This window comes from Pristis pectinata, chromosome X, assembly GCF_009764475.1.
Source record: "Pristis pectinata isolate sPriPec2 chromosome X, sPriPec2.1.pri, whole genome shotgun sequence".
NCBI lineage: Eukaryota > Metazoa > Chordata > Chondrichthyes > Rhinopristiformes > Pristidae > Pristis > Pristis pectinata.
In genome coordinates, this window is record NC_067450.1 from 1,330,870 (window position 1) to 1,358,512 (window position 27,643).

A 27,643-nucleotide genomic window follows, 5' to 3' on the forward strand; every position below is an offset into this window, starting at 1 on the left:
TGGTCTTGAGTTATTATGCATACCATCTCTTGCATTAGAATCTCCAAGGGTGAATTACTTGCACAGTTGATGGTGATCCTTTGATAACCTTATGCAGACTGTCATAACATTGTACTTTCTCCTCAACAGTGGGATCACATGTTATGCATAAAGGCTAGTAATGTTCACAGAACCAATGATCATCCAGTCTGAGTGAAACAAATGCGTCGTAACTTCCCAATGGCTGTTTTCATAAGCTTTACCAACTTGTTGCTCACAGTGAAATCTTTAGGGCTTTCACCTTGCTAAAAGAAGGTATAGTTAGCCCCTTGAATAGCAACAGCATCTGCAAGTCTTGTTTCTTGAAGTGCTACAATATCAAAATTGAGTTTACACACCTCTCGGCAATCTAAGATGACTGCCATATTATGTTGTGTGCAGTAGGGCTTCACTGTCTATCAAACCAGGGCATGTGGTCACACCATTACCAAGCTGGAACTTTTTTGCTTGATTATTTTTGTCAGCTGCAGAGTTTCCTTCTGCTTTCAACTTTTGGCTGATCTCCATGCATGCAATGAGGCAGATAAACTGTGGTGGGTGAGCATGTCACTTCCTGAAGGCTGCCTGGCTTCATGGCGGATGATAGCTGACCAATGGAACACAAAGGTAACCTGTGGCACATATCTTTACGCCATTTAAGTAAAACTCATGGCCTATACTGTCTGCCTTCTGTGATGTACCTCTGCAAGGATGGAGCCCCTACCCCATGAGGTGCGCCTGCAATAGCCTAACCAGTTAGCGTGGAGTGTCTGCATGGATGGTTAGTGTCAGGAGCTCACTCATTGAATGATGAGCCACTGCTTTACCCATGTGTCTGCTCCCCTTCTCGAACAAAGGAAGATCAAGAGTTGATACACTAGTAACCAGCAGCAGGAACTGCCAGGGCAGGGGATTTCTTTCTGCCTTTTAAGCGTTCCACTCTGATATTAGTTGCTGGCTGCAGCTGAAGGAACTGATCTGGCCACATGGATACCATTGGCAAGATCACCTGCTGATGGTATTTTGTCCATCAGGGGTTCCACCACCCTCCTTGGATGCTCAGCCTGAGGTTTGCTTCACCATAGTCAGCACCAAGTGTTTGACCAAGGGCAGTCTGTACCAATCATTGTCATTGCAGGAGCAGGTTTTCCACCCCATATACAAGGTGACTTGGATGTGGTCAGTAGTTTCTCCATGAAACTGAGAGGGTTGCAAAGTTTTTTTAGTGTTTTGAAAAAAATAATATTTGCTACGGAAGCAGTTTCCTGATCCACTAATACAACAATCATTTTCTCAATCAAAATTTGATATTCCCCTTCTATATTTTTCTCAATGTATGTTGCATATCAGCAGTCCCCACAGTGACCCACACACATAAAAGAATGTTGTACACATTTCTAACTTAAAGTAAAAAGCTTTTGTAGTTATTTGTCCGCATGTTATAGGCTCAGAATTCAGATCATTCCTTGTTAAGCTCTTTATCAGTTTTCCAGAGCTCAGTACCAGGTGTCCAAAGATCAGGAATATGGGGTTGAAGTGAAACCAGAACTTGAAGAACAGCTCCTTCAAGTATTCAAGGAACGTAGCCCAGAAATGCAGGCCAGCTGGAAGTCTGTGTACCAGCTTAAAATTCAGTTGCATGGCACTGCTCTGTGCAGCACTCTCCACCCAAAGTCCCCAATGCATGTTGGGGGCAGGAGTGGACATTCTCGTGTAAAGAGACCTCCACTGGATACCCACTCTCACTCATTGACCCTGCCCCCATCACCAGATGACAAAACAAGATGCCATGTCCAAGGAAAGTGTGACAGGACAGTGTAGAGGGAAGTTTATTGTGTCGAACCTGGATGTCAGACAAGGCTGAGGAAGTGGAGAGTGTGCGGGAGCAGCCTGTACAGGAAACTTCCCTGTATGGCGCAGAACAGCACAGAGTGCATTTATCAGAGATGACCCAAGGTGTGTGCAGCCATCTCCCAAGAAGATTTTTGGGGTCTTGGTCTAATTAGCAATTCCAGCTAAGCTGGGGTCAACTTGATCTTGAGCCTCACCCATAATGGAGGGGGTGCCAGAGGCTTCAACCAAGAGCTTCCATGTCGTGTGACCTGCTCCTCCACCAGCTATTCTGTCCCCATTTGACAGTCAAAGCACCCTCCTGCCATTGGCACTCTGACTGGTGGGCAGCATGTCCCAGAGCAAAAAAGTCCCAGGAAAAGACAGGCAGCTTCCCCAGAGAAGCGTGACTAATGATTGCTGATTTGAGCTGAGTGTCATCCTGAAGGCAGTGCCCCAGAAGAAAAAATACATCCCCAGTGAGCACTATTTGGGAGGACACTCTATGTACAGGTATCTCTGTGTGGCACAAAGGCAGAGAGTCGCAACATGGATGTGGATACACACCAGCAACTGACTGCCCTCCTCAATTAGGGGAGTCAGAACCATGGCAGAGTCCCAATGTTTTCTCTTGTCGATTTCTTCCAGGGCAAACTTTTTCTTCATTTTAATTGCAAAGGCAGGAGGTAGGACCAAAGTGACTAACTTGTTCTGCCCCTGCCCCAAGAGTATGTGGTGGGACAGTGTGGAGTTAACTTTACCCTGTATCTAACTTTTTAATCAACCCCTTTTTGATTTTATGAATACAGTTAATTTAAAAAAGAATAAATCAAATGACACATGAAGTTATTGAACTAACTGAAAGACCATTCTTTGCACAAGTTAGGAATTAGCACAAAGCAGTAACTTGAAATTTTTATTGTTTCCCTTCACTCAATCTGTCAGATTTATGCCTAATGAATGTTTTATTGTATTAGCCTGCAGGTGATGTACCTTCCTACAGTCTCACTGGGTCTTATAATCTTCACCACCTGATCTCTCTTCAGTCCAAAGTATTGTCCCACTGGGTCATTTGCTTGTGTAGTTAGCAGTCTGCTCTCTTTCAATTTGTATCATGCCGGCAACCCTGTAACTTCCTCCTTGGTCATCACAATGTGTTCTTGGAACAAGTTCATATCCTGTAATGTTAATCAGAAGTGCTGTCCAGTGACGGGACAGTGTAGAGGGAGCTTCACACTGTGTCTAGTGTCTAACCCGGTGATTTTGGCCTTTACCCGCAGGCCCCCATTCTCTATGTTTTGTTTTCTTTTTTATTTAAAAAATAACTTCAATTTAAAATTGTTGGAAATATGTAAATAAAATGCAATCCTTGGTGTCCCAGACAAATACATATATTTGGAAGAGGGGCAGGCAGTCAGCCTGGGCAGACCCCCTCGATGGTCTGCTGCCTGTGAATGGCCATTTTGACCAGGCCCAGGAGCCAGGAGCAGGCCAATGAGGAAGGCCATTACTGATTCATCCCTCCCCCCCCCCCCCCCCCCACCCCCCGTACTTTCTGCCTAAAGATCAAGAGCGTGAAGCTGAAGTGCAATCAAAACTTGAGGAGCAGCCCAAGAGGGGCTGCAATCTCTCACAGTCCACTTAAACATGGAACACCGACTTCTCCAAGCTGCATAAATGGCAGGTGACCCAGGAGTCCATGAACCAACTTAAAAACCAGTTGCACAGAATTTTGCTGTGCAGCACCCTCCACCCATGCAGTGCCAAACTTGACAACCTCCTCTGAAGACACAGGAATGGCTCCACAGAAATGGAATACAGCTGTCCGGACATGGGGCATTCTGATGCACTCCTCCCCCAAAGTGAAGGGGTGCTGTGTGGCAGCTTACAAAGGTTGGACAAAGGGTGGTAAATGTGCAGGGTCCTGAAAGATATTCATGATCCACCCTGTTGAACTCCTTCTGGTCAAGGGAAAGGCGGCCAACAGACCAACCCTCTGGGGAAAGGTGAACTGGGGCCCAGACAAGATGTTGTCCTGAATGAACAGCCCTGTGACTGTGTAGGGACATGGTGGATTAAGTGGGCCACCACACAGCCCAGATGAGAAGACGCAGCCCAGGCAAAGATCTTATCTCTGCTGAGGAGGGACACTGGACACTGGTTTCTTAAAGAAGTGGTGATCGCCTCTCTTAGGTGGCAGCATGATGATAACCTGTGCTTGGAGAGAGGGGCATCTCCCTGGTGTCTAATCCATTTTTATTTCAAGATGTATAGTTTAGAAACTTTTTTTATGAATAAATTTATAAATACAAAACATTCATGTCAATGTTTTCATAACAAGCAGTCTTATTCCATTACTTAAACATGTCATCAATTATCACCCAACTGCAAACTTAAAGTAAATTATTCGTGGTGTTTTAATCAGAATCTGTTTATTATCACTGACATATATCATGAAATTTGTTGTTTTTTGGCAGCAGTACAGAGCAAGACACAAAGACATTAAAAATTATGAGAAGTTACAAAAATATATAGTGCAAAAGGGGAATAATGAGGTAGTGTTCATAGGTTCATAGACCGTTCAGAAATCTGATGGTGGAGGGGAAGGAGCTGTTCCTGAATCGTTGAGTGTGGGTCTTCAGGCTCCTGTACATCCTCTCTGATGGTAGTAACGTGAAGAGGGCATGTCCCGGATGGTGAGGGTCCTTAATGACAGATGCCACCGCCTTGAGGCACTGCCTCTTGAAGATGTCCTCGATGGTGGGGAGGGTTGTGTCTGTGATGGAGCTGTCTGAGTCTACACCCCTCTGCAGCCTCTCTCAATCCTACACATTGGAGCTCCATTACCAGTCAGAATGCTCTCCACCATACATGTGTAGAAATTTGCAAGAGTCTTTGGTGACATACCAAATCTTTATAAACTCCTAACAAAGTAGAGCCACTGGCGTGCCTTCTTTGTGTCCATCACTGTGTTGGGCCCAGGATAGATCCTCTGAGATCTTGATGCCCAGGAACTTGAAGCTGCTCACCTTTTCCACCGCTGATCCCTCATTGAAGACTGGTGTCTTTCCTTCCTGAAGTCCAAAATCAATTCCTTGGTCTTGCTGACGTTGAGTGCGAGGTTGTTGTTGTGACGCCACTCAACCAGCCAATCTATCTCACTCCTGTATGCCTCCTCATCACCATCTGAGATTCTACGTAATAATAATAAAATCTGAGATTTTACATAATTTGTGTGCAGTGGCAGGAGGGCCCTAAACTGTGACCCTTCCCCACAGAACACCTACACAAAAATTGGTGGAGTTGTGGAAGGTGAGGAAGCTTGTCAAGGGAATTAGCAGGATAAAGTCAGAAATGTGAGCAGGAAAATGGCAGATGGAGTTTGATCCAGACAATTGTGAGTTATACTTTGGGAGGTCACACATAAGAGGAAAGTATACAGTAAATGGCAGGACCCTTAGGAGTACTGATGTACAGAGGGATCTTGGAGTGCAAGTCTATAGTCCCTGAAAGTGGCAACACTAGTAGATAGGGTGGTAAAGAAGGTGTATGGCATACTTGCCTTCATTGGTCGGGGCATCAAGTATAAGAGTCAGGAAGTCATATTGCAGCTGTATAAAACTTTGGTTAGGCCGCATTTGGAGTTTTATGTGCATTTCTGGTCACCCCTTTACAACAAGGATATGGAGGATTTGGAGAGGTTGCAGAAGAGCTTTACTGGGAGGTTGTGTGGATTAGAGGGTATCAGCTATGAGGAGAAGTTGGACAAACTTTGTTTTCTCTGGAGCATCATAAGCTGAGGGGCAACCATAAGTTTATCAAAAAATTATGAGAGGCAGAGATAGAGTGGATGGCAGAGTCTTCTTCCCAGGGTGGAAATGTCAAATACTAGAGGGCATAGCTTTAAGGTGAGAGGGAGAAATTTTAAAGATTTACGAGGGAAGTTCTTTTTTTTTACACAGTGAGTGGTAGGTGTCTGGAACATGCTGTCAGGGAACCAGATACAATAGCAATGTTTAAGAGGCATTTACACAGGCAGGGAATGGAGGGATACGGACACATGAAGGCAGATGGGATTAGTTTGGATTGGCATCATGGATAGCACAGACAATGTGGGCTGAAGGGCCTGTTCCTGTGCTATACTTTCCTATGTACAGTTTTTCTTTTTTAAACAATAACTTTATTTACTTATTTATAATGCTCTCAACTATTTTAAGTTAAAATGTGATCTTTGCTGTCCAGGATGCACTCCAGGTCCCGTAGTGCCCACATGTCCTATGCTGCCCCTGCGTAGGGAGTGCCTGATGTTATAGTGTAAAAGGAATTTTACTTGGTGTCTAACCTGTGCTATCCATGAAGGTTTAAAAATGTACTATTCCCAGTAAATATGTTAATTTGCCTGAAGGAGAAAATGCTATTCTGCTTTACTTTCTTAGGTTTCTTGTGTACAGTTTTACTGGAAGTGTCACTGCTGAAACTGACTGATTAGGGAGTGGGAGAAGGGTGTGGTTACTTTAAACCGGAGCTCTCAAGTTTCTGTTTCAATTGCTCTCATTTCAGAAAGTTTCTAAGAACCTTTTTTTAAAATGTAAGTGCCCCAGCCTTCTGGGGGGGTGGGGGGGGGGTGAAATTAGTAGATGCTGCATGAGCTGTTTTCCTGTTAGAGGGACCAACATAGACAACTGCAGAAGTTGCACACAAACAGCAATATAGTATACTAATACTGCACGCTTCAATTCAGTAAGGAAAAAGAAATGTTCTCTCAAAGTTAGAACCAGGTGAAAGGTAGCATGATCAAACAGTAAGCTCTCCATAACTGAATAATGATTAATTGTGGGACTTTTTATATATAAAAAAAGGTGATGTGACTTCAGTTCACGAAATTGAAAAGAGCTATTCACACAAAGGTCAGGGATAATTCATTTTTACAATTTTTAACATGATGCTGGAACAAAATTCACAAATATTGATTTTTCTCTTCCAGTGTTCCCCCCTCCCCCTCCCCCTCCCTTCCTCTCCCCTCCTTCACCACTATAAGCTCATTTCTTTTTCATTGCCGCTGTGAGTCAGACATTACCTGTGGCTGAGAGGATCACTTCCAGGTGTACCACTGAGCAAAGGGCCAGAAGATGAGAGCAGTCTGTGTGTGATTTTTTTTTACCTTTTTAATATCCCCCTTCTAGAGTAACAGGTGGTTTAAATTTTGCTCAAAGTACCAATCTTAATTGTTACAGAGGCTATTTTCAGATATTCTGCTTGCTCATCTTAGACATAATTAAAAATTGTTTTCATGGGGGAATGAAGATTATGGTGACCTACCAAACATTGAAAGGCCTGGATAGAGTGGACGTGGAGAGGATGTTTCCAGTAGTGGGAGAGTCTAGGGCCAGAGGGCACAGCCTCAGAATAGAAGGATATCCCTTTAGAACAGAGATGAGGAGGGATTTCTTTAGCCAGAGGGCGGTGGATCTGTGGAATTCATTGTCACAGGCGGCTGTGGAGGCCAAGTCATTGGGTTTATTTAAAGCGGAGGTTGATAGGTTCTTGATTAGTAAGGGTGTCAAAGGTTATGGGTAGAAGGCAGGAGAATGGGATTGAGAGGGAAAAATAAATCGGCTATGATCAAATGGTGAAACAAACTCGATGGGCTGAATGGCCTAATTCTGCTCCTATGTCTTATAGTGACATGAACTGGTGCTCCCTATGTTTTCCACCTGCAAATTTTATCCTCCATGGTGTGAAATTAAGCCTGTCTACCCCTGAATGAATGTGGTAGCAAAGTGAAGTAGGGCTATATAATTGCTGAACCTAAGTCTAGCTGTCTTGCCAGAAGCTGACAAGTTGGTAGAGGACCTTTTGACTTCTGGGTGTTTAATGTGAGACCTGTCCTTCGCTTCAGTGAAGGAATCAACAATGACTTGGAGCTCAGTCTCTGAATGTACACGTTCACAAACGTTGTCTGTATTATAGTACGATAACTGTTTTGGAGTGACCTTGGTTCAGCAGTGGAAATGAAAGTAGAAGTTTCCCTTTCGTCTTGTAGATTAGCTCCACTCCAGTGGAAAGCTCGTTGGAGGTGACATGCAATATTGCAGCAAGGAAGTTGAGAATAGGCCTGGTGCGATGTTGCAGCCTTGCTTGACCGCAGTCTGCTGTGGTATTAAGTCTAGTGGACCCATTGGTTAGGATCATGGTTTGCACATCATCATGTAACAGATGTAGAATGGTAATGAATTTCTAGCGATAGTGAAATTTTTAAGAAAAATTCTACTAAATCCCTCTTGGTAGATGAAGTTCAAAGCCTTTTGTGAGGTTGAAAAAGACTGTCTGCAGCTTCTCCCTGCATTTTTTCTTGGGTTTGTTGCACAGTGAAGGTTGATCCCATTGGGTGGAATCAGCATTGCGAATCTGGGAGGAGATCTTCAGCCAATGAGTGGAGGTCAATAGACCTCCTGAGCCCTCTCCTTGAAAACCCTGGGAAAATCATCAGCCACCTACTTGATGCTGCCCGGCGTTGGCAGGTCGCGGTCACCAGGGGCTCTATTGTTGTGTTCCAGCAATTTTTCCAGTTGAGGGAGCCTGATTTCGTCCAGCAGCAGAGCTTCTCACTTGGCTGCCATTGTGCCCCAGCTGAATTAGCAAACTCACCATTGACTGGGGTTTCACCTGGGATTTCACTGACCCATGTTTGGTAGCACAATTACCATTTAATCCGTCAGGGGTCTTTCCAGTGTTTTTGCTTCAATGATTAATTTATATATCTTCTTCTGCTTGAAGGGTTACTTGCCCTAAATTTCAGAGAAGTTGTTGCTGAAATGCTTCATTGGTAGAATCTTGTTTTTGCAAAAGTTTACTCCTTTGTGAGTTAATAGTGGAAAATTGCACAGACCTGAATGTGATAATGGTGGTTTCGCACATCTCAAATGGTTTAATTAAAATGTGTATTTAAATGGTGCCTTTAACATAGTAAAACATTGTTACCCTGGGACAATAACAAACAAAATTTGACATTGAGTCATGCAAGGAAATATTGTGGTGGATGACCAAAAGTTTGGTCAGAGGGTTGGTCCAAGCTTGGTCCAAGGAGCAGAATTGAAGTAGAGCAAATATCACGGAGGTAGAAGGGCTTGAAGAGATTACAGAGATAGGGAGGGCAAATCCATGGTTGGATCCAAATTTTAAAATCGAGGATTTGCTTAACTAGGAACAGCCGAAGGTCATGATAGACATTTGTGTGAGTTAGGGCACTGGCAGCAGAGTATGAGAAGACCTCAAGCTTTGTATAGAGCAGAATGAGGAAAGTAATAGAGCCATGGATGAGAGTTTCACCTGCAAGTAAGGTGAGTCGGGGAAGAGTTGGGCAATGTTACCAAATCTTAATGATGGCATGAATATGTGAATCCACAGGCAACCAGGGAGGGGAACCCTGGAGGTCGTTGGATTAGATACTAAATGGAGGAAAATGAAAGCACATTTTCTGGAAAAAAGAATAAGAATGTATAACCAAGTGGATGGCACTTTGATGTACCCAGGACTTCATTATTTCCTTCTGACATTGTAACACAGAAGGAGGGCATTCAGCCCATCGATTCATGCCAGCTCCCAGAGCAGCAATCCTGTTAGTCCAATTTCCTCTTCTCCTTATTTCCCTGCATCCCTGCAACCTATTCTCTCTCATGTGCTCATCAATTTCCCTTTGATTCATTTTGCCACTTTATCTACACTAGGTCTGATTTACAGTAGCCCATTAACTTCTGGGAAAACCTGGAATAACGTAAACTGGTTCTTCCCCATTCATGAACAATTTTTGTTGGAATGGAGGGCATAAGACTGTCACTGTTTTCACCTCACCTCTGATCAAACTAGTTCTCAAAACCTAAAATTAAACAGTGAGGAAACACAAGGGTTTGTAATGTTTGCTTTAAAATGTCAGACCTGCTCTTCTATTAATTTGTAGCAACCTGCTTTAAGTAAGTTCATTTTATTTTTCTGTTATGGCTTTAATTAATGTTTATCTTGAACTATTTCATCAATATTTGATTCTTCTGCTGTGTTGCACTTCAAGTTGCCCAAAATGTGTACTGCAGATCAATCTAATTTAAACCATCTGGCACATTGAGCTTATGGCAAGTGATACATGTTTTTGTAACTAATTTAGATTGAGGACTTCCTGTTGCTATCATGCTCTTTGCTATTGCAATAACCTATTTGTTGAAAGATATGATGATGAACTTCAAAGGTTAATGTATAAAGAACCTCCTATAGAAAGCATGGCAGACTTAAATTTGAGTTATTGGGATGGGCTGTTCTACTCAAGCCAATATCTTGTGACAACCCACTGATGTACATTTCTGTGCTTCAAAGGTTTGACAATGGACAGTGGCACTTATTTTTAACAATTTTGCATGTCAGTGTCAGATAATTCAATATCGACAATAATGAGGGCAAGTTGCAAAAGAAGGCATCTATTAAACAGCTCATGACTTCAAGAAGGTGCAAAACTCAAGACTTCTTAAAACAAAAGTGGTAAGTGTTATGCTTGGTTGGTGGGTGCACTGGAGGGATTGTGCCAGGGTAGGATGGGAAGGGGAGGAGCTCATTCCTTGTACTGCTCATTTGCTAGTTTCAGTTGTTGAGGGCCAGGCACTATTCCATACACTTTCACATTGGTAGAAAAAATAGGTGGAATTTTTTTTAAGTGGTGAGAGATTGTAAGGTGTTGGTGTTCAAAGGAGCTTGAATGTCATTGAAAGTTAACGTACAGGTTCAGCAAGTATTTAGGAATGCAAACACTACATTCGCTTTTATTGCAAGAGGATTTGAGTACAAGAGTAGATGTAACTTGCTACAATTAAAAAGGGCCATGGTGAGGCTGCATCTGGAACATTTGTGTACAGGTCTGGTCTCGCTATCTAAAGTAGAGTTAGTGTGCGGAGGTTCACCAGATTGATTCCTGGGATGGCAGGTTTGTTATACAAGGGAAGGTTAAGCTGACTGGGCCTGTACTGTCTTGAATTTAGAAGAGTGTGAGGTGTTCTTATTGAAGTATACAAAACTCTTAAGACATTTGACAGGGTAGATGTAGGGTTGATGTTTCTTCTGGCTGAGGAGTCTAAAACCAGGGGGAATAGTCTCAAAATAAAGGGTTGGCCATTCATCACTGAGATGAGAAGAAATTTCTTCATCCAGAGGGCAGTGAACCTTTGGAATTTTCTATCTGAGTGTTGCAGAGGCTCAGTTGTTGCGTCCATTAGAGACAAAGGTTGATAGATTTTGGGATATGAAAGGAATTGAGGGATATGAGGTTAGTGCAGGAAAGTGGTGCCGGGGTTGAAGATCACCCATGCTCTCATTGAATGGGGAGAGCAGGCATGAGAGGCTGAATGGACTACTGCTATTTCTTGTGTTCCTGCAGGAGCATGGAGGAATCTTGGTGGATTCCAAAGTGGTACTGGTTAAAACTGTGGGAACAAGTCAGCGGCCCTCTAAGTTGTGCAGAGTTTTAAAATAAGATAAGGATATCATCTTAAAAATGATTTGATAACCATTTCCTGTTTGCATCTTAAAACACTTTAAAAGTGTTTCTTAATGTAGTTTGTAAAACAAAAATAATTAATATGTTTCCGCTTTGATTAGCCACAAGCATTACCAGTGGCGCTATGTCTGGATTATCATTCCCAATAAGTAGACCATGCATGCAGTCAGATCAACAGTGCAACAACCTGCTTTTTTTGTGCCAGGTTGCCTTGGACCCAGCCCACGAGGTGTGCCTGCCCCCCTGCAGTTCCCATTCAATTGCCTGTATTCAGTTCCCATCAATTTACCTTTTTCTGGATGCTGCAGGATGAATGAGCTAACACAACAGGAATGCAGCAAGGCAGAGCGGGCTCTGAATAACGTGCAGGCTTTGGGTATCATTTCCTAAAGCCCTGCCCACAGAACACCCTGGCGGTCTTTAATAGCTCACTGAATTTTAATAGTTGTTGAATACCTCTGCTAGATTTAAAAACTATTCGTATAGATTTAAATGATTTTAAAATTAAGTTTATTTAAAACACACAATAATTAAAAACTTCAGTCAGTGACCCCATTCAAATAAATAGAGTCACTATCCACTTTCTAGCCTTCGCTAGCAAGAAGCTGAGCTGGGATGTGAAATGCATCCTGATCCTCTCTTCAGCATGTTGCTGCTCTGCCTCTGGACTCGTGGCAAGTCCAGTAAGGAAGCAACAGTCAAATACGTTGGCATCCATCCTGCAGCTCATCGTGGACTTCCACCTTTCACTGCACAAGTACTGAAGTCTGTGACTGGCTGAGGCGTGACCAAAACTAACAGTTTAATTTGAACTATTAGAATACAGTTATAGTGTAACTGTAGAACTAGATCTTGACAAAGTTCAGAGTGCACATTCTGCATTTAATTTTAAATATTTAGTTTTGACAAGGTTGATGCAATCATGAAATGAGTTTTGTAAGCACTAACTTTTGGAAGGATAGAATTCAGGATCTCTGCATAGCACAATAAAAGGATGAATTATGTTTGTGCTCAGAATGAAATTACATCCTCTCACATTTCATAAAAAAGTGCACCTAGGAAAATTTAACCCAACATATCATGTCTGAACTTGAAAAAGGATTGTTTATACCTTTTTTGGTATGCAGTACACAGCAAAGAACTAGTTTATCCAGTACTTAGATTTTCAGTCAAATCAAAGAAGCAAATTTTGGAAATACAGGTGGCCCCCGCGTTATGGCCATTCAAGTTACAGAAATTCACCCTTGCAGAATTCACAAATCACTACCCAAAAATATGAGGTATGGAATAAAATTCACTCTCACGGAATTTGTGTGGAGAAAAAAAAGAGGTAAATAAATCAACACAATATTCATCTTGCGTTTAGTGATGCTCGTGCAGATGACACGGCTTCATGTTATGGAAAGTCGTGATATGGCCCCTTTACCAACGCCCACCCACCCCTCCCCCATAATGCATGGGTCACCTGTAGAACTCTGAATGAATGCGCAAGGCTGTTCTGTGAGGAGTACTGTTGAGTTGTATCATCCAGCAGGTCTGCAAAACTGATGGCCCAGCATCTACTTTCACCTCCATCAATGCTTTGAGCAAAGGAAGGGTTTAACATATTTATTGATATTTGTAATTCATATGAATGTGACATAATTGTATTAATGTCCAAGTCTTCTAAAGGTTCTAATGCTCATTAGGACCATTCTGTATATGGCAGCTCTTTCATTATGTGCACGTGTCTGAGCCAGCATAATTCCCTTTGCATGAGTGTCAGGGGTGCCTGGCACTTTTTCTTCATAGAGACTATTGTGTTGGAAACTTCATTTTCCTTGTATGAGAATATGCTGCAGGCAACGAAGATGGAAGTTGTTACGTTTTTTTTGGTAGCTGTATTTACACACAATAATATATAGATACAGGAGTAGGCCACTTGCCCCCTCGAACCTGCCCCATCATTCAATATGGTCATGACTGATCTATCCTAGAGCTCTGCTCCTCTTCCGTATCATCCCTACTTCACTATATGATTCACACTATGTGAAGAATACAGATATTTATAGATCAGTATCTTTCTCCTACAGATGAGCTTGTTATTCATTGCCTGTTTATTCTTTCATTTTGTTAATTGACCGAAGTTTGTGGCTGCCTTTCCAATGAGTATAATGAGTTCCTTATCGAGAGAAATGTCTGTCACCATAGATCCACGATAGGAAAACCTGTTGACCATTTCCACTGGGGGGTTTCAGTCTGATCGCAGATGAAAACACAACACCTTGTCCCATAACCACAGTTTCAACTATTAATTGTTATCCTATGTACAGTGCTAGATGGACATAAATTTCCTCCATTAAATATTGGGAAGACTGATCCATGTTACAAGTGTTATTTCTGAACCATCGACTCCACTTTTCCCTCTGGCCTCTGTCTGAAACTGAACCAGATAGTTTGTAAACCTGGTTCATGTTTCACCCTGCGTGTGTCCTAACTCGCACTGTTCCATTCGTCAACACCCCTCTGTACTCATTGACCTGCACTGGTTCCCATTTAATAAACACCTCCAAAATTCCTTTCAATTTTTCACTCCTCACTACCATTGTTATACTCCAGCTCTATCCTTCACGATAGGCATGTGTAGAAAATGAAGTTTGATTGGTTTTAGAGGTGCATATTAAACAACTACATTGTATTAATGAGCTTAATAATTATTGGCAGGGTCGTGCCCCTGCTGGTTCTCACTACCCCATGCGCACCCTGCTCTCGAGATATCGATGCTCCTCAAATTCTGGCCTCTTGGTCATCCCCGGATTTAATCACTTCATCATTATCAGAAGCTATTGGAGAGGTTGGATGAAAGGCAAAACATTTGCTTCAGTAAGCTTATGCCCAATCAGGAGCTATCAGAACAGGTGACCACAAACTCAAGCAAAGGGATGTATGTTACAGAAGGAAAGAGAGACAGAGAGAGATTTAGGGAGGGAATTCCAGAATTTAGAGCCCAGGTAAAAAGTTGAAGACACCATTACCAATGATGAAGCGATTAAACTTCAGGATACTCAAGAAGCCAGGATTTAAGGAGTGCAGAGATCTCGAGGGTATTGGGCTGGGAATGGTTACAGAGCTGGAGAGGGATAAGACCCTAGAGGGATTTGAAAATCGCTTTGAGAGTTCTAAAATTGAGTCAGTTTCATATGTGAGTAGGAGGTCACTGGATATTAATGATGCAGACTCTTATAAATTTCATGGTGGGAGTCTCACCCACCCAATCTGGCTTGAAAAACATATCCATTGAGTCTGAACTCTAGTACATTTGGATGAGACTGTAAAAATTCAACAAAGTATGATAGGTATAAAAGGACTGCAACTTCTCCTTGCAGAGGAAATTGTGATGGTAGTGGAAAAAGTAGATGTCAGTAGTATAATGGAGATGTCTACAGGGGGCACTTCTTCTTTGATTAGTTCTTAGCTGCAAAAGGGGCACCCAAGTGAAGGATGGACCTATTTGGTTTTGTCCCTTACCACCTTCCCCTTTCCCTCTTCCCAGCTTTCCAGTGAAAACACTTTTATTTTAATTTCAAGAATAAACTTTATTCATAAAAACATGGATATCAGGGTCCAAAGGGCCTGTTCCTGTGACGTACTGTTCTATATTCTATGTTTAAGATATATATACAAGAGATGTGCAATGCATGGTTTTCTTTACATTCATAGTGTTGTCCAGTCTATACATTCATAGTGTTATCCGGTGTATGTATTTGTTGTGTTAGCACCTTCTATGTACACAGCACTATTGCACTCATGTGGCTTCTTTGGACAACACAAACTTCAAGCGTTTGAGAGGCTTTTACACAGGACTTAGCTCCTCAATGTCCAGTGGCAGCAGAAACTCAGACTGCAGTCCTTCCCCATGGGTACGTGGAGCTTCAGTGCATCTCTCAGCATATACTCCTGTAGCCTAGAATGTGCCAGTCGGCAGCATTCCTTTAGAGACATCTGATTGTACTGGAACACCAACAAGTTTTGGGTAGACCAAAGTGCATCTTTCACCAAGTTGTTGATCTTCCAGCAGCACTTGATGTTTGTCTCAATATGCATCCCTGGGAACAGCCAGCAGACCAGAGAGTCTTTGTTACTCATCTACTCAGGATGAACCACGACAAGGATCCTTGCACCCTCTTCCAGACCTTTGCAAGTGTATGGTTCACAAAGAGGTGGATGATCGTTTCATCCTAATCTCAGCCATCTCAAGGCAGCATGCTTTGAGATGAGGTACTGACTATACAGGAATGATCTGTCGGGTCTCTTTAACTGCCAGCCAAGCGAGCTCTTAGTGCTTATTGATGAGTTGTGACAATGAAGCATTCTGCCAAATGGTTTCAATAGTCTCCTCGGGAAACCATCCCATAAGACCTATCATGTCCTTCTCCTGCAAGGCCTGCAAGATGATCCATGCTGATCACTGCCTGATACAGATTTACATATGAAGTCCAAGGCAAGGGCCAACTGTGAGTGATTGCAAGAGCAGGACTCTGCAGTCTGGCACCTCCTTGGGTAGGCCCCATTTAAGTTGTACTGAAGCATTACATTATTTATGAAGGTCTCATTCTGCATGAGTGGCCCATGTCATCTGCGGCCCATTGGTGAGCAACTGAATTTCACTGAGGTGGCATCTAAACATGTCTGGCTGCCTCCGTGTCTAAATGTGCTGCATGCATAGAGGACCCTGGAGCAGTTTGCTGTTGTCTGTCAAAGATGCAGCAAGTACTTGATTTCTATATGATAGAATTTCCAGAGAAATTTTGAGAGAAGGTTATTTCTGTTATTTCCAGAAGGTAATCTGCCCCAAATCGTCCCAGTGGAACAGCAACATTGTTTTTTTAATTCAGCCAAGCATGGCTCATTTGATTTGATTTAGTGCACTATACACAGTTATAGGTCTAGGTGTTAGTTTCATTTGTTGTCACTGGCGGATCAGCCTTTACCTGATTTTAAATAAACAGGAACTATGATGGTTATCAGGATGTGCACTTTCAAGAATTAAATTGATTTTGTAGTCAACTTTATTCAACATGCTGTTAGGTTTTATTCAGAAAATATTAAATTGTACTTGGTGGCTGTGTGACGCAATTGTGATGTTTTTAAAATTTTTGCAGACAGACAGGTATGGCAGCATAATGGCTATGCCACTGGACTCGCTGAGCAATAATACAAATCCTTAAGATTTTTTAAAATGTAAGTTATCATTGAAATTCAACACATGTACTCGAGGAGATACAAGACTGCAGATGCTGGAATCTGAAACAACAAACAATCTGCTAGAGGAACTCAGCGGGTCAGGCAGCATCTGTGGAAGGAAATGGACGGTCGACGTTTCGGATTTAGACCCTTCATCTCCACCTGAGACATCGACTGTCCATTTCCCTCCGCAGATGCTGCCTGACCTGCTGAGTTCCTCCAGCATTTTGTTTGTTGCATGTGCTCTTGGGCTGTTGATGCTCTTTGGGATATAGAATATGCTTGTGTTATGTGGGTCAAATAAAAATCCTATTCATTCCATAGCAATTTGAGAAATTATGTTCATAGGAGCAGCAGTGGGGCTGCCGAAGGGCCTGTTTCCATGCTAAATCTCTATGAATCTAAAACCTCTCGTAGAACCCTTTGCTTGCTTAACTGCTTGATGCACCTGCATGTTTGTTTTCAGCTACTGGTGGACAAGGACACCCTGATCCCTCTGCACATTTCTCAAATCTATCACCATTTAAATAACACTTCACCTTTCTGTTTTTCCCACCAAAGTTGATAACTTCACATTTATCCATGTTATACTGCATCAACATGTATTTGTCTAAATTGCCTTGAAGCCTCTTTGCATCCTTGTCACAGTTCATCCACAGGTTCTCCCATAACCATTCTACCAATTACATCCTCAAGAACATTCCAGTAGATTTGTCATGCATGAATTCCCTTCCAGAAACCTTGGCTGACATTGTCTAATCCCATTGATGTTCAATGAGCACCCTGTTGTCACATCCTTCATTCATTGTAAAAGAAGCTGCCCGCTTATTGTAAAAGCACAACTGGTTCAGTTATGTCCTTTAGGAAAGGAAGCATGCTCTTCTTCAGCCCACACCAATTTGGTTGACATAAACTACCATAGAAGATCTTATTCAAAAACAATATAGGACTCAATACTGCCTTGAATTGTCAGCCTAGATTTATGAGTAGTGTTCAAGGCCATTACCTTCCTCCTAGGAGGTGAGAGTTCTCTGAGCCAGGTTAATATATAGACAGATTCTCTACAGCTGATCTCATGATCTCTGTTAATTAGCTACATTCTCAAATTCAAACTGCCTCTTGTAGTTTAGTATCATTCATCTGTGAACCTGACTACTTTGCTTTGAGCTTTTGAATCCAAATCAATATTAATTGGAAATAGTAAGGTCCTCAACACCACACATCCTTAACCCCAACATAAATGCTAAAAAGGGTACCTTCTGTCTTCGGTATTTAGCAATTTGTATGTTTTATCCTGAATCCTTACCAGACAAGTTCAAATGTACCACACTCTGTGGATGTCACTTCCTCAAAAAAAAATCAGAAGTTTGCTAGACAGGATTTTCCCCTTTTCAGTCAATGTTAACTACTACTTACTGGGTAAAAGTAATGCTGAAGCTTGCTCCTGATAATCTGCTCCAGTATTTTAGATAGTATTGTTGCTATGCTAATAGGTTAAACAATGTCTGCCGGGATCATTGGCTTTTTGTAAATAGGCAGCATATTAGTTTGTTTCAAATCGACCAAGATTTTCCCCCGTCCTCCCTCGACCCTCTTGCACGTGTATTTGAAGTCAATGGAGAGTAAAATTAGGTTTAGTGAATGATGGGGGTCTGGCCAGAAACTACTCTGTTCCTATCTGACAAGTTAGGTTAAAATCTGAGCATGACTTGCTGAGTATTCAGTTCTGAAAGTACAGTAAGTACAGTTAGATGACAACATACTTTTATGTGTACTATTAGCGCAAATCAGAAAGTAATTTGGGGACTTCTAATATTGCATCCTTGTTCCTACTCGTAAAGAAGTCCAGGTCTATTTTATACATACCAATCTAACCTGTGCTGGTGCAGCATACTTGCACTTATATTACATAAATGTTCAGACTGATGTACCAATCATCTGCACAGCATTTACAGAGGAGTGTGCTGTTACTGTGAAATCTGAAATAAAATCAGAAAATATTCAACAGATTAGGCAGCTTCAATGGAGAGAGAGAAAAACAGAGTTAATGATTCATCAGAATTGATGCTGCCTGGCCTACCGAGTGTTTCCAGCATTTTCTGTTCTTGTCACACAATAGCTGGCCCTCTTTAGTGTGAAACATCACCTCTTTGGAGTAGCTTTCCTGTACAATTAGTCTTTGCTGGAAAATATTGAACGAGGCACTCCCCATCAACTTCATGGTGTGTATTGGATGTATCCTGGTGATATAACAATGCAATAATCTTGTTTTGTGTTTATAAGATTATGTTGTAAATTTCACCCACACTCCAGTAGGATTTGCTTGGAATTATTCAAAGTATCCATTATATGTTGTTTCTATTCAGATTACTGTTTTAGTTTACTTTTTTTTGGTAACCATTTTGTCCATTGGGATCCAATATAGTCTTTTTTTTCCTCCAGCAGCTCTTTCCTCTCTCCTGAAGTGTTTGCCTCTTGGCAGGGTGTAGCCTGGTGGTTTTTCTTCATGTCACTTCTGAGAAGTGGGTGTCAGCAGGCTGCTCAACATAAGAGGCAGCACAATTGATCCCAGTCCTGTTCTTGGTCAGTCTCCATGTAGGCATGATACCAGCAAATTTATTGGAAAATGAATATTACCCAGAACCTTAGTGATTTTTTTTTCTCCCTTTTAATACAAGTGTAAGAAAGAGTACTGAGGCTAATTATAGCTGTGATCATCTCACTCTGCATAGCCTGTGGACGAGTCACAATCCAGAAATGCTGGATTGTGATTCATCCACACACTATATAAAATCACTGTGTAAAATTCCAAATTTGTATTCAGATTGCTAAATTCAGTTATTGATAACTGTAGTATGTGCTATGAGCATATTACTCATCTGTAAATGTCTTTGTTTGTTGACACCTTTTAAAGAAAATACTAAATATACATTTCTTGTTTCAGGTAGTCAAAAATAAAGAATGGCATTCTGGAGTGAGATAATGAAACAACAACAGTTCCTTCCTCAGTTCCAGGAATTATATGGAAAACGTTTCCCCATTGAAGTCAGGCACTATCTCGCTGAATGGATAGAGCAACAACCATGGTCAGTCTGGGCTCACTCTCCATTTCTATATTTCTAGCTTTTTTCTAGGGTAATTCCTCCCAAATTTCCAGTATTTATAATTTTTCCCTTGTTTATATATGAGTAGCTTGTGCATAAATTTCTTGAGTTGGTTACTAGAATACACTAGATCATAGATTTCCAATACAACAGTTATGTTCTGTTTGGGGATTCTGTGGTTAATTGTTGCTTTGATTAGTGAATAAACCAAAGGTGTTTTTCTTCTTGAATACTTTACTGAATAATTGTAGATGGTTAAATAGATATGCATGTTTCCTAATCTAAGAGAGGAAAAACTATTTAATATGTCCTTTTTGAAATAAAGTTTCCCTTCCCTAATGGTTAGTAACTGTCACTTTGATTCAGCTAAGCTGATGGAATGGCAATTGATCTTTTTCTTATGGGCAGGGCATACTTGAAGAATTTTTCCATTGTATAAAGTGATTTCTTTAGTGTGCTTTCTCCAATATGCAGTCATTTGAGCCAATTATCTATGTGAAAAAGCAGCTTGGGTAAAGTTAGTATGATAAGATGATGAGTAGTTATTGACAGAACCATAGCTCTGGAATTCCAAGGCACCTTTTCGTGTAAATGTTATTATTGAGATGAGGGACAATGGGATTGTGAAGAGGATATTTCTTTCCACAACCCTGTTTGCTATAAATTCCTACAATAATAAAGTAGAAAAGAAACAGGGCAACTTCAGTCTTTAATGAGCCAACAAAAGCTTGTCTGTTCATCTCGAAATTGGCGGTAAAGATTAAGCCTAGACTTTCAATTTCCTCCCTCCCTCGTTAAAGTTATTGTACGTGCCTACAAGCACTGACAGCTCTCCTACACTTTGTACACATGTGTGAACATAGGCAGTATTAACAAACTATTTTGTCATGACCAGGGAGGGTCATCACAATCATGTCCATTCCAGTTCACACTAAACAGCTAATATTTAGCAGTGATTGCAGGATAAACCTTAGTGAATTGTAAATATGAAATAACATAATTCTCTCTCTGAAGTCAGAGGCAGAGGGAGGGAGCTGTGTGTGTATGACAAATGTTTCATTTTGTCTCTTTTTTTAGGAGTTCCATTAACATAAACCCTTCCCGTGAAAACCTTGCTCGAAATTTATTGGACACTATGGTGTCTGAATTGCGGAAAGTATCAAGTCATATGTCCTATCCATTAAACTGCAAGCTGAATGAGTATGCGGCTTGCTTCAAGGTATGTTGCGGGGTACAAGTAAGGGGATACTTGCTTAATCTGTATTTTAACATGATCAAGCAGTGAAGGATTGATGCCAATAATGGATGTCTATATGTTACCTAATTACCAAACTGTTCAGAGTTGTCTCTCTTTTTTAAGGTAACTTATTCATTTCCTTGGGTTTCTACCAGCCTTACACCATTCACATGCAGAAGCATGGGCAGAGAATCTGCTGTATTATTCTCCATTGCTGACTGATGTGCAGTACTTAGGTTGGCAGCTCGTGTAATGGGGTATGAATCTTTGCCTTACCACTTTATACCCAATGATTGCTAGTGTACTTTTGGCCAAGGTACTAGCTATAACTAGCCATCACTGATTACTAGCTGGTAGAGTAGAATACTCAAATTTATTTGGAGTTTTACAGCATGGAAAGAGGCCCCTCATCCCACTGAGTCTGTGCCAACCATTAAGCACCCAATTACACTAATCCTACTGTATTCCCATTAAATCCCACCAGATTCTACCACTCACCCACGCACTCTGGGCAATTTACACCAGCCAATTAACCTACTAACCTGCACATCTCAGGGATGTGGGACAAAACCAGACCACCCAGAGAAAACCCACACAGTCACGAGGAGGACATGCAAACTCCACACAGACAAACTCCACCCACCCATCCATGTGGCATTGATATTGTCTTTTTCCCTGTCTTAACTTTCTACCTTCCACCATTACCCCTCACCTGGATCCCAGTTTTCATCACTCTTGAATGCTGCTCAACCTGAATACTACACAACCTGAATACTACACTTGATTTTGGCTCCCAATGTGTAATGACAGCGGGAAGTTGGCTGTTGAAAATATTTATTTTATTTTTGTGTGAAAGCCACTGTGCATTAAGAGCAGACAATTGCAGCTGCCTCATTCTGATGAATCAGAAATATTGATATTATGTGACGACTACTTATATTAACTGTATTTACTCGATAGCAATAGTTGTAAAATAATATTTTAATCAATACTTTACTCTGTGTTACAGAACATGTTTGATCAGCAGCCTTTAGAACTCGTGAATACCATGAACTGCCTCTTGATGCAAGAAAATCAATTGTTTCAGGAGCTCCAACAGACCAGTGTAAGTATTTAACCCTTTCTGAGTCTGCAGGCCAGATTTTGTTTCTGGCGACTCTTGGATTGACCCATTGAAGAGTCTTTAGATCCTACTGCACACAAGGCCCAGGCATGGTGTCTGATAGAATAGGTCCTTCCTGCACACTCTCTCTCTAGTTAATAAACAAAAGGCTGATTTTACTTGTTTCTCTAATCCAGGAGTGTGCTCACACCAGAGAGCAAAAGAACCGTTTATTTTATTGATCTTAACCCATCAGTTTAGATTTACTGATGCATTTATATGAGTCCACAGGAGAGTTTTCTGTGGATCGCTTTGCACCTCGCAATAGGAAAAACAATTTTGTTGATTTGACTGTATTATTGGTAAAGAATAAAGTTGGAAATAGTAGTCCAATGAGTTTTGACAGGTGAATCATTTAGTGGCATCATAAAATTGATTAAATTTTTTGACACTGGCTTTTTTTAGATTTTACCTTTTTATAAATAAAACAAAATTATCATTCAAAATAATTTTTAAAAAACTTCTGTGAAACATCACATTAAAGATACAGTAAAAGTCCAAAAATCCACTCTCCAACTATTCAGAAATCCCAATGGTTTGGCGTTTGGCTCACCGGGTGCTGGTTCCTGCACTCTTTAACTCCTTGCGACCCCTGGAGTTGACTTTGCTTCTCTCCCCATGGACGCTGCTTATCTTGCTGAGTGCTTTCAGCATTTTCTGTATTTGTTTCTTATTTAATAATATCTCAACAGGTGGTGAAAGTTAATGCCACTGCTCAGGAACTAGGAATCTGCATTATACCACCTAGTTAAAATTTTTTCCAACCTAAATAACCTGGAGTCAGCAAAAAACACAAAATGAACAATCCAAATCACTCAAACGTTGTTTCTAATTCCCGTTAACAAATTCTGTACTCTGTAACAAATTCTATATAGGAAAGGTAGATTGTGAAGTTGTTTGGACCCTGCTTCCAGTGGAACTATAAGAAGTAGGTGTAACCTGATAATTATAAATAGCAACCACAAATGAAAAAGAAAAGTCCTCACTTTATACAATTTAAACCAATTTTTAAAATTTAATTATGGGCTTGGGATTTCCTTGGAACTCCTACTCCACCACTGTAACTCTAGCAAAACTCCGTGAATGTGGTACCCTCAGGGCTTTTGTGGTAGACTTCCTGGACTACTAGATATTATTCTGATTAATACCCCAAAACACTTTTACTTCACTTTTGTTTTAGATGTTGCACAATAGTACAATAAATTTTCCAGTAAACCCAGTGAGTATAAAGGGAGCACAAGAAACAGGGCCTCACTGAACTTAAAGGGAGTGTGTGCAACATCACCTGGTGAGTCAAATGCCGAACCATTGGGATTTCCGAATAGTCAGATAGTGGATTATCAGGATTTTACTGTACTGCTACAGCAGTGAGAAGCCCATTTACATCAGCTGCCGTGAGTATCCGAGCAGCATTCAAATCTTGACTATTATATAGAGAGTGACAACTGTTGGTAGTGAAAGGATCACAGATTCTTGGAGGCAGTTTAACAATGGAAATTTTGGGAGCATCCCCAGATGCTGGTGACAAGGATGCATTCCCTACTTTGAATCTTCTGTGAATTGTTTACTGTTAGCTAAATTTTACAGTGAGCTATAATGATGAAAATTTGAACTGGCAGAGTGTGACCATGCATTGGGAGAACCCAAATTATATCCAAGAAAGTCAAGTCAGTTATTCAAATGAGAGAGGAAAATAGAAAATCATTGAAATACTCAGTAGATCAGGCAGTATCTGTGGGGAGAGAGAGAGAGAGTTGATGTTTCAGGTCAGTGACATTTCGTCAGAAAGGTGAGCTTCTGATGGAGGGTCATCATCCTGAAATGTTAACATTTTTTTTCTTCCTTCACAGATGCTCCCTGACCTGCTGAATATTTCCAGCATTTTCTGCTTTCCTTTCAGATTTTTAGAATCTGCAGTGTTTTGCTTTTCAAATAAGAGACTTTTGTAAAATAGAATGGATATGTTATGTTCATAGATGGAATTTACAAATAAAAGATATATATTCACCCAGTAAATGTTCACTTTTGTGGAGGACATAGATACTATACAAGCTTCAAAAAAAGTATATTGCAGATATTTTCTCATGCTTTGCTCCAGGTCACTGTTGGTCTACCTAACTCCTTACCAGCCCAAACTTTTCCAACCACCAACAGTGAAAGGATGAAGCAAGAAGATGCACATGTATTACAGCAATTAACTCTATTGAACGACTTAATCAAGAACATTCAGATGTACCGCAGTGCTGTTCAACAAATCAATGAAGCTCTTGAACGTGAGCAGCAACAGCTGTCACAGTGTTACCAGTGTGAGTATGAACCAGATATCAAGAGATCTTTCGGAAAGTTCAAAGTCCTGAAGTATCTTATGTTATACTTACACAGAATGCCATTTGGCCCATTGTGTCCATATTGGTTCTGAGGGGAGTAATTGCAATAGTCCCATTCTCCATTTCCTCATTTCCTTGTAGCCGTGGCAATTTATTCTCCTTCACACATGGCCAACTCCCCTTTGATTCCTTTGCCATTAACTTGCACTTAGGGGTAAATTATAGCAGCCAATTAATCAACCAGCATGTCTTGGGATGTGGGAGGAAACGAGAGGACATAGGCGTACTCGTGTGGCCACGAAGAAGATGCAGACTCCACACAGGCAGCACCTGAGATCAGGATCAAAACTGGGTCCCTGAAGCTTTCAGGCAAATATAAAATCTATTTGGAAACTATCATTACAATATTTCATGTCTGGGTAATTTCATAAAATCTTTACACTTGACTATGATATAAGTTCAGAATTTCTCTACTAGCTAATCAGTTTACTGAAAAGTCTTGTATTTCTATCAGAATGTCAAATAAACACAGAAGGTGCTAGAAATACACAGCAGATCCACTGGCTTCTGGACAGAAGACAGATTACTGTTTCTGGTGGAGCATTCTGATCACAAGATTATTGAGGATGAGAAAAGATATTCAGTGCATCATATTTAATCCACACAGAAAGTTTGCATTCCAGCATCCATGATTTTCTCAAGAGATTCCATGACCTTTGCTTCCATTATTCTCTTCAGTAGACCGATCCATGTGTTGAGCTGTCTGTGAAAAGAGCGCCCTTGCATCCGACATGTGTTTTACTGTTTAGGCTGTGTGGTTCTACATCTTATTGGGATCCTTTAAGATGCTCTCAACCGCATTCAAGCTACGTAAAAGTTACTCACTCATATGTACGCTGATCCAGTGCACATGACTCTCTCTCAAAATGTGTGCCCTCAATCAAGTATATCATCTTTCTTTTCAAAGCCCCATTTTTTCCTTCTATGTGCCCCTCCCTTGCGTCTCACTCCCTTTTTCATGAACATGTCCACTTTTCCCTATTGCACTGTCATCTCTGTGCATCTCTCTCTCTCCCTCTCTTTCTCTGTGCATCTCTCTCTTTCTCTGTGCATCTCTCTCTTTCTCTGTGCATCTCTCTCTTTCTCTGTGCATCTCTCTCTTTCTCTCTGCATCTCTCTCTCTCTCTCTGCATCTCTCTCTCTCTCTCTGCATCTCTCTCTCTCTCTCTCTCTTTCTAACCCTTCAACCTCCACACCCTTATTTATATTACAACTTTGTATTGCATTGGCACATTGTGTGGCATGGAGGTGGGCTAAGCACTTTTCCTGCCACACTCTTGTTAGTTCCTGATAGGAGCCACATTAAAAGGGCAACTGTCAAACCAAGCCTGTGCTGTTTCCTAGCAGAGATGAAAGTGCTGAGGGCAGAGTTTTGGCTGAGTGCTTACTGCTGGCTGGCTAAAGAGAGAAGAAGCACTCTCCCTTAGGTTAGGTGAACAAAGAATTGCTTGTGTGCTTAGTGAAGTCTTCCTAGATCTGAGGTTCATTGCGCAATTGTTTTTATTTTAGCTCAGCAGCACCTGCAGCAAGCAAATAGCCCACTACCAGAGTACACCAAGCAGGAGGAGCGCATAAACCAGCAGAAGAGCACACGGGACGATCATAGAAGGGTGAGCTTACTTCTGTTTGGAGTACAAAGCAGTTGGCCAAGCAAGGGGAATGTTTATAGAGTAACTTCATGACAGTGTGAATGGAATTGTGGACTCTTCTGGAAGTTACTTCCATTGCTAGTCATCAAGGTAGTTGATCCCTTTTTGCGGTGACTCCACCCAACGACAGAAGTATTTTGGTCAGCTGGGTGTACCTGAGCAAGCATGGAAATCCATTGGTGCACTTGGGTACCTCAAGTCCATGCTACGGAGATCTGTAAGAGTAGAATTTTCATTTGTCTGATATGCACACTTAATCTTCCTAGGGACATGCATCATTTGCTCCTTGCCCAAGTTGAGAAAGTTTAAATGTTGGATGACAAGATTACTAGAATTTTGCAAGCATATATTTTTATTCATAGAATGTAAGCATCACAACATTTATTGTCCATCCCTAATTACCTCTTGAGAAGGTGGGGGTGAGTTGCCTCCTTGAACCACTGTAGTTTTGAGGTGAAGTTACTCCCATGATGATGAACAGGGAGCTCCAGAATTTTGATCCAGTGACAGTAAAGGAACAACAATATATTTCCTCATCAGAATGGTGTGTGACTCGGAGGGAACTTCCACGGGTTAGTATTCCCCTGCACCCGTTGTCCTTGCCTTCCAAGTGGTAGAGGTTATGGATTTGGGAGGTCTTGGCGAAGAAGCATTGGCAAGTCATAGAAGTGTATCTTCCAGATGTTCCACAGTAAAACACTGCACCACTGGTGAAGGGAGTAAATGTTTATGGCAGTGGATGCGGTGCCCGTTTAGTGGGCCACTTTGTCCTGGATGATTTCAAGCTTCTTGTGTGTTGGCGCTGTGCTCATTGGACAAATGGAGAGTATTCCATCTCATCCCTGCTGTATCTTGTAGATGCTGGAGTCAAGATGTGAATTGCATTCTGCAATATATCAAGCTTCTGACTTGGTCTTGCTACTGCATTGTTTATGCTGTTGACTGTCAAGGCAAGTTGGTTAGACTGAAGAATGTTTTTACCTGGCACTTGTGTAACTCAAATGTTGCTTGCCACTTATCAACCCAAGCTTGAAAATTGTTTGGGTCCTTCTGCACATGGGCAAGAATTTTCTCTCTATCCAAGGAGTTCCAAATGCTATTGAGCACTCTGCAATATTCAGCAAACATCCCCACTTCTGACCTTGTGCTGGAAGGAAAGTCATTGAAGAAACTGTTGAATTCAGTGGGGCATAAGAACTCCTGAAGTGATGTCTTGGGGCTGGGATGATTAACACCCAACAACTTCAACCATCTTCCTTGGTGCAAAATATAATTCCACCACTGATTCCCATTAACTTCAATTTTATCAGGCCTCCTTAATGTCTCATTTGGTCAAATGTTGCACTGATGTCAAGGGCAGCCACTCCCATCTCACTTGCCTCTAGAATTCAGCTCTTTTGTCCATGTTTGGACCAAGGCTGTAATGAGGTCTAGAACAAAGTGGTCCTTGTAAAACTCTGGTACCTAGATTAACCAAGGGCATTTATCTTCTATTCCT

The 27,643-nt window shown here is 41.4% G+C and overlaps 1 protein-coding gene across 5 annotated transcripts in view; it reads left to right on the plus strand.

Moving 5' to 3' along the window:
- The window catches only part of LOC127566991 (signal transducer and activator of transcription 5B-like), a 152,035-nt gene that overhangs the window by 91,880 nt on the left and 32,512 nt on the right, over positions 1 to 27,643 (plus strand). For all 5 annotated transcript variants that reach the window (XM_052009585.1, XM_052009583.1, XM_052009581.1 and 2 more), the window contains 5 exons: positions 19,551 to 19,692; positions 20,788 to 20,929; positions 21,957 to 22,052; positions 24,208 to 24,415; positions 26,006 to 26,106. In XM_052009585.1, the coding sequence (XP_051865545.1) occupies positions 19,568 to 19,692; positions 20,788 to 20,929; positions 21,957 to 22,052; positions 24,208 to 24,415; positions 26,006 to 26,106 (672 nt within the window). In that variant the 5' untranslated portion in view covers positions 19,551 to 19,567. The remainder of the gene's footprint in view (positions 1 to 19,550; positions 19,693 to 20,787; positions 20,930 to 21,956; positions 22,053 to 24,207; positions 24,416 to 26,005; positions 26,107 to 27,643) is intronic.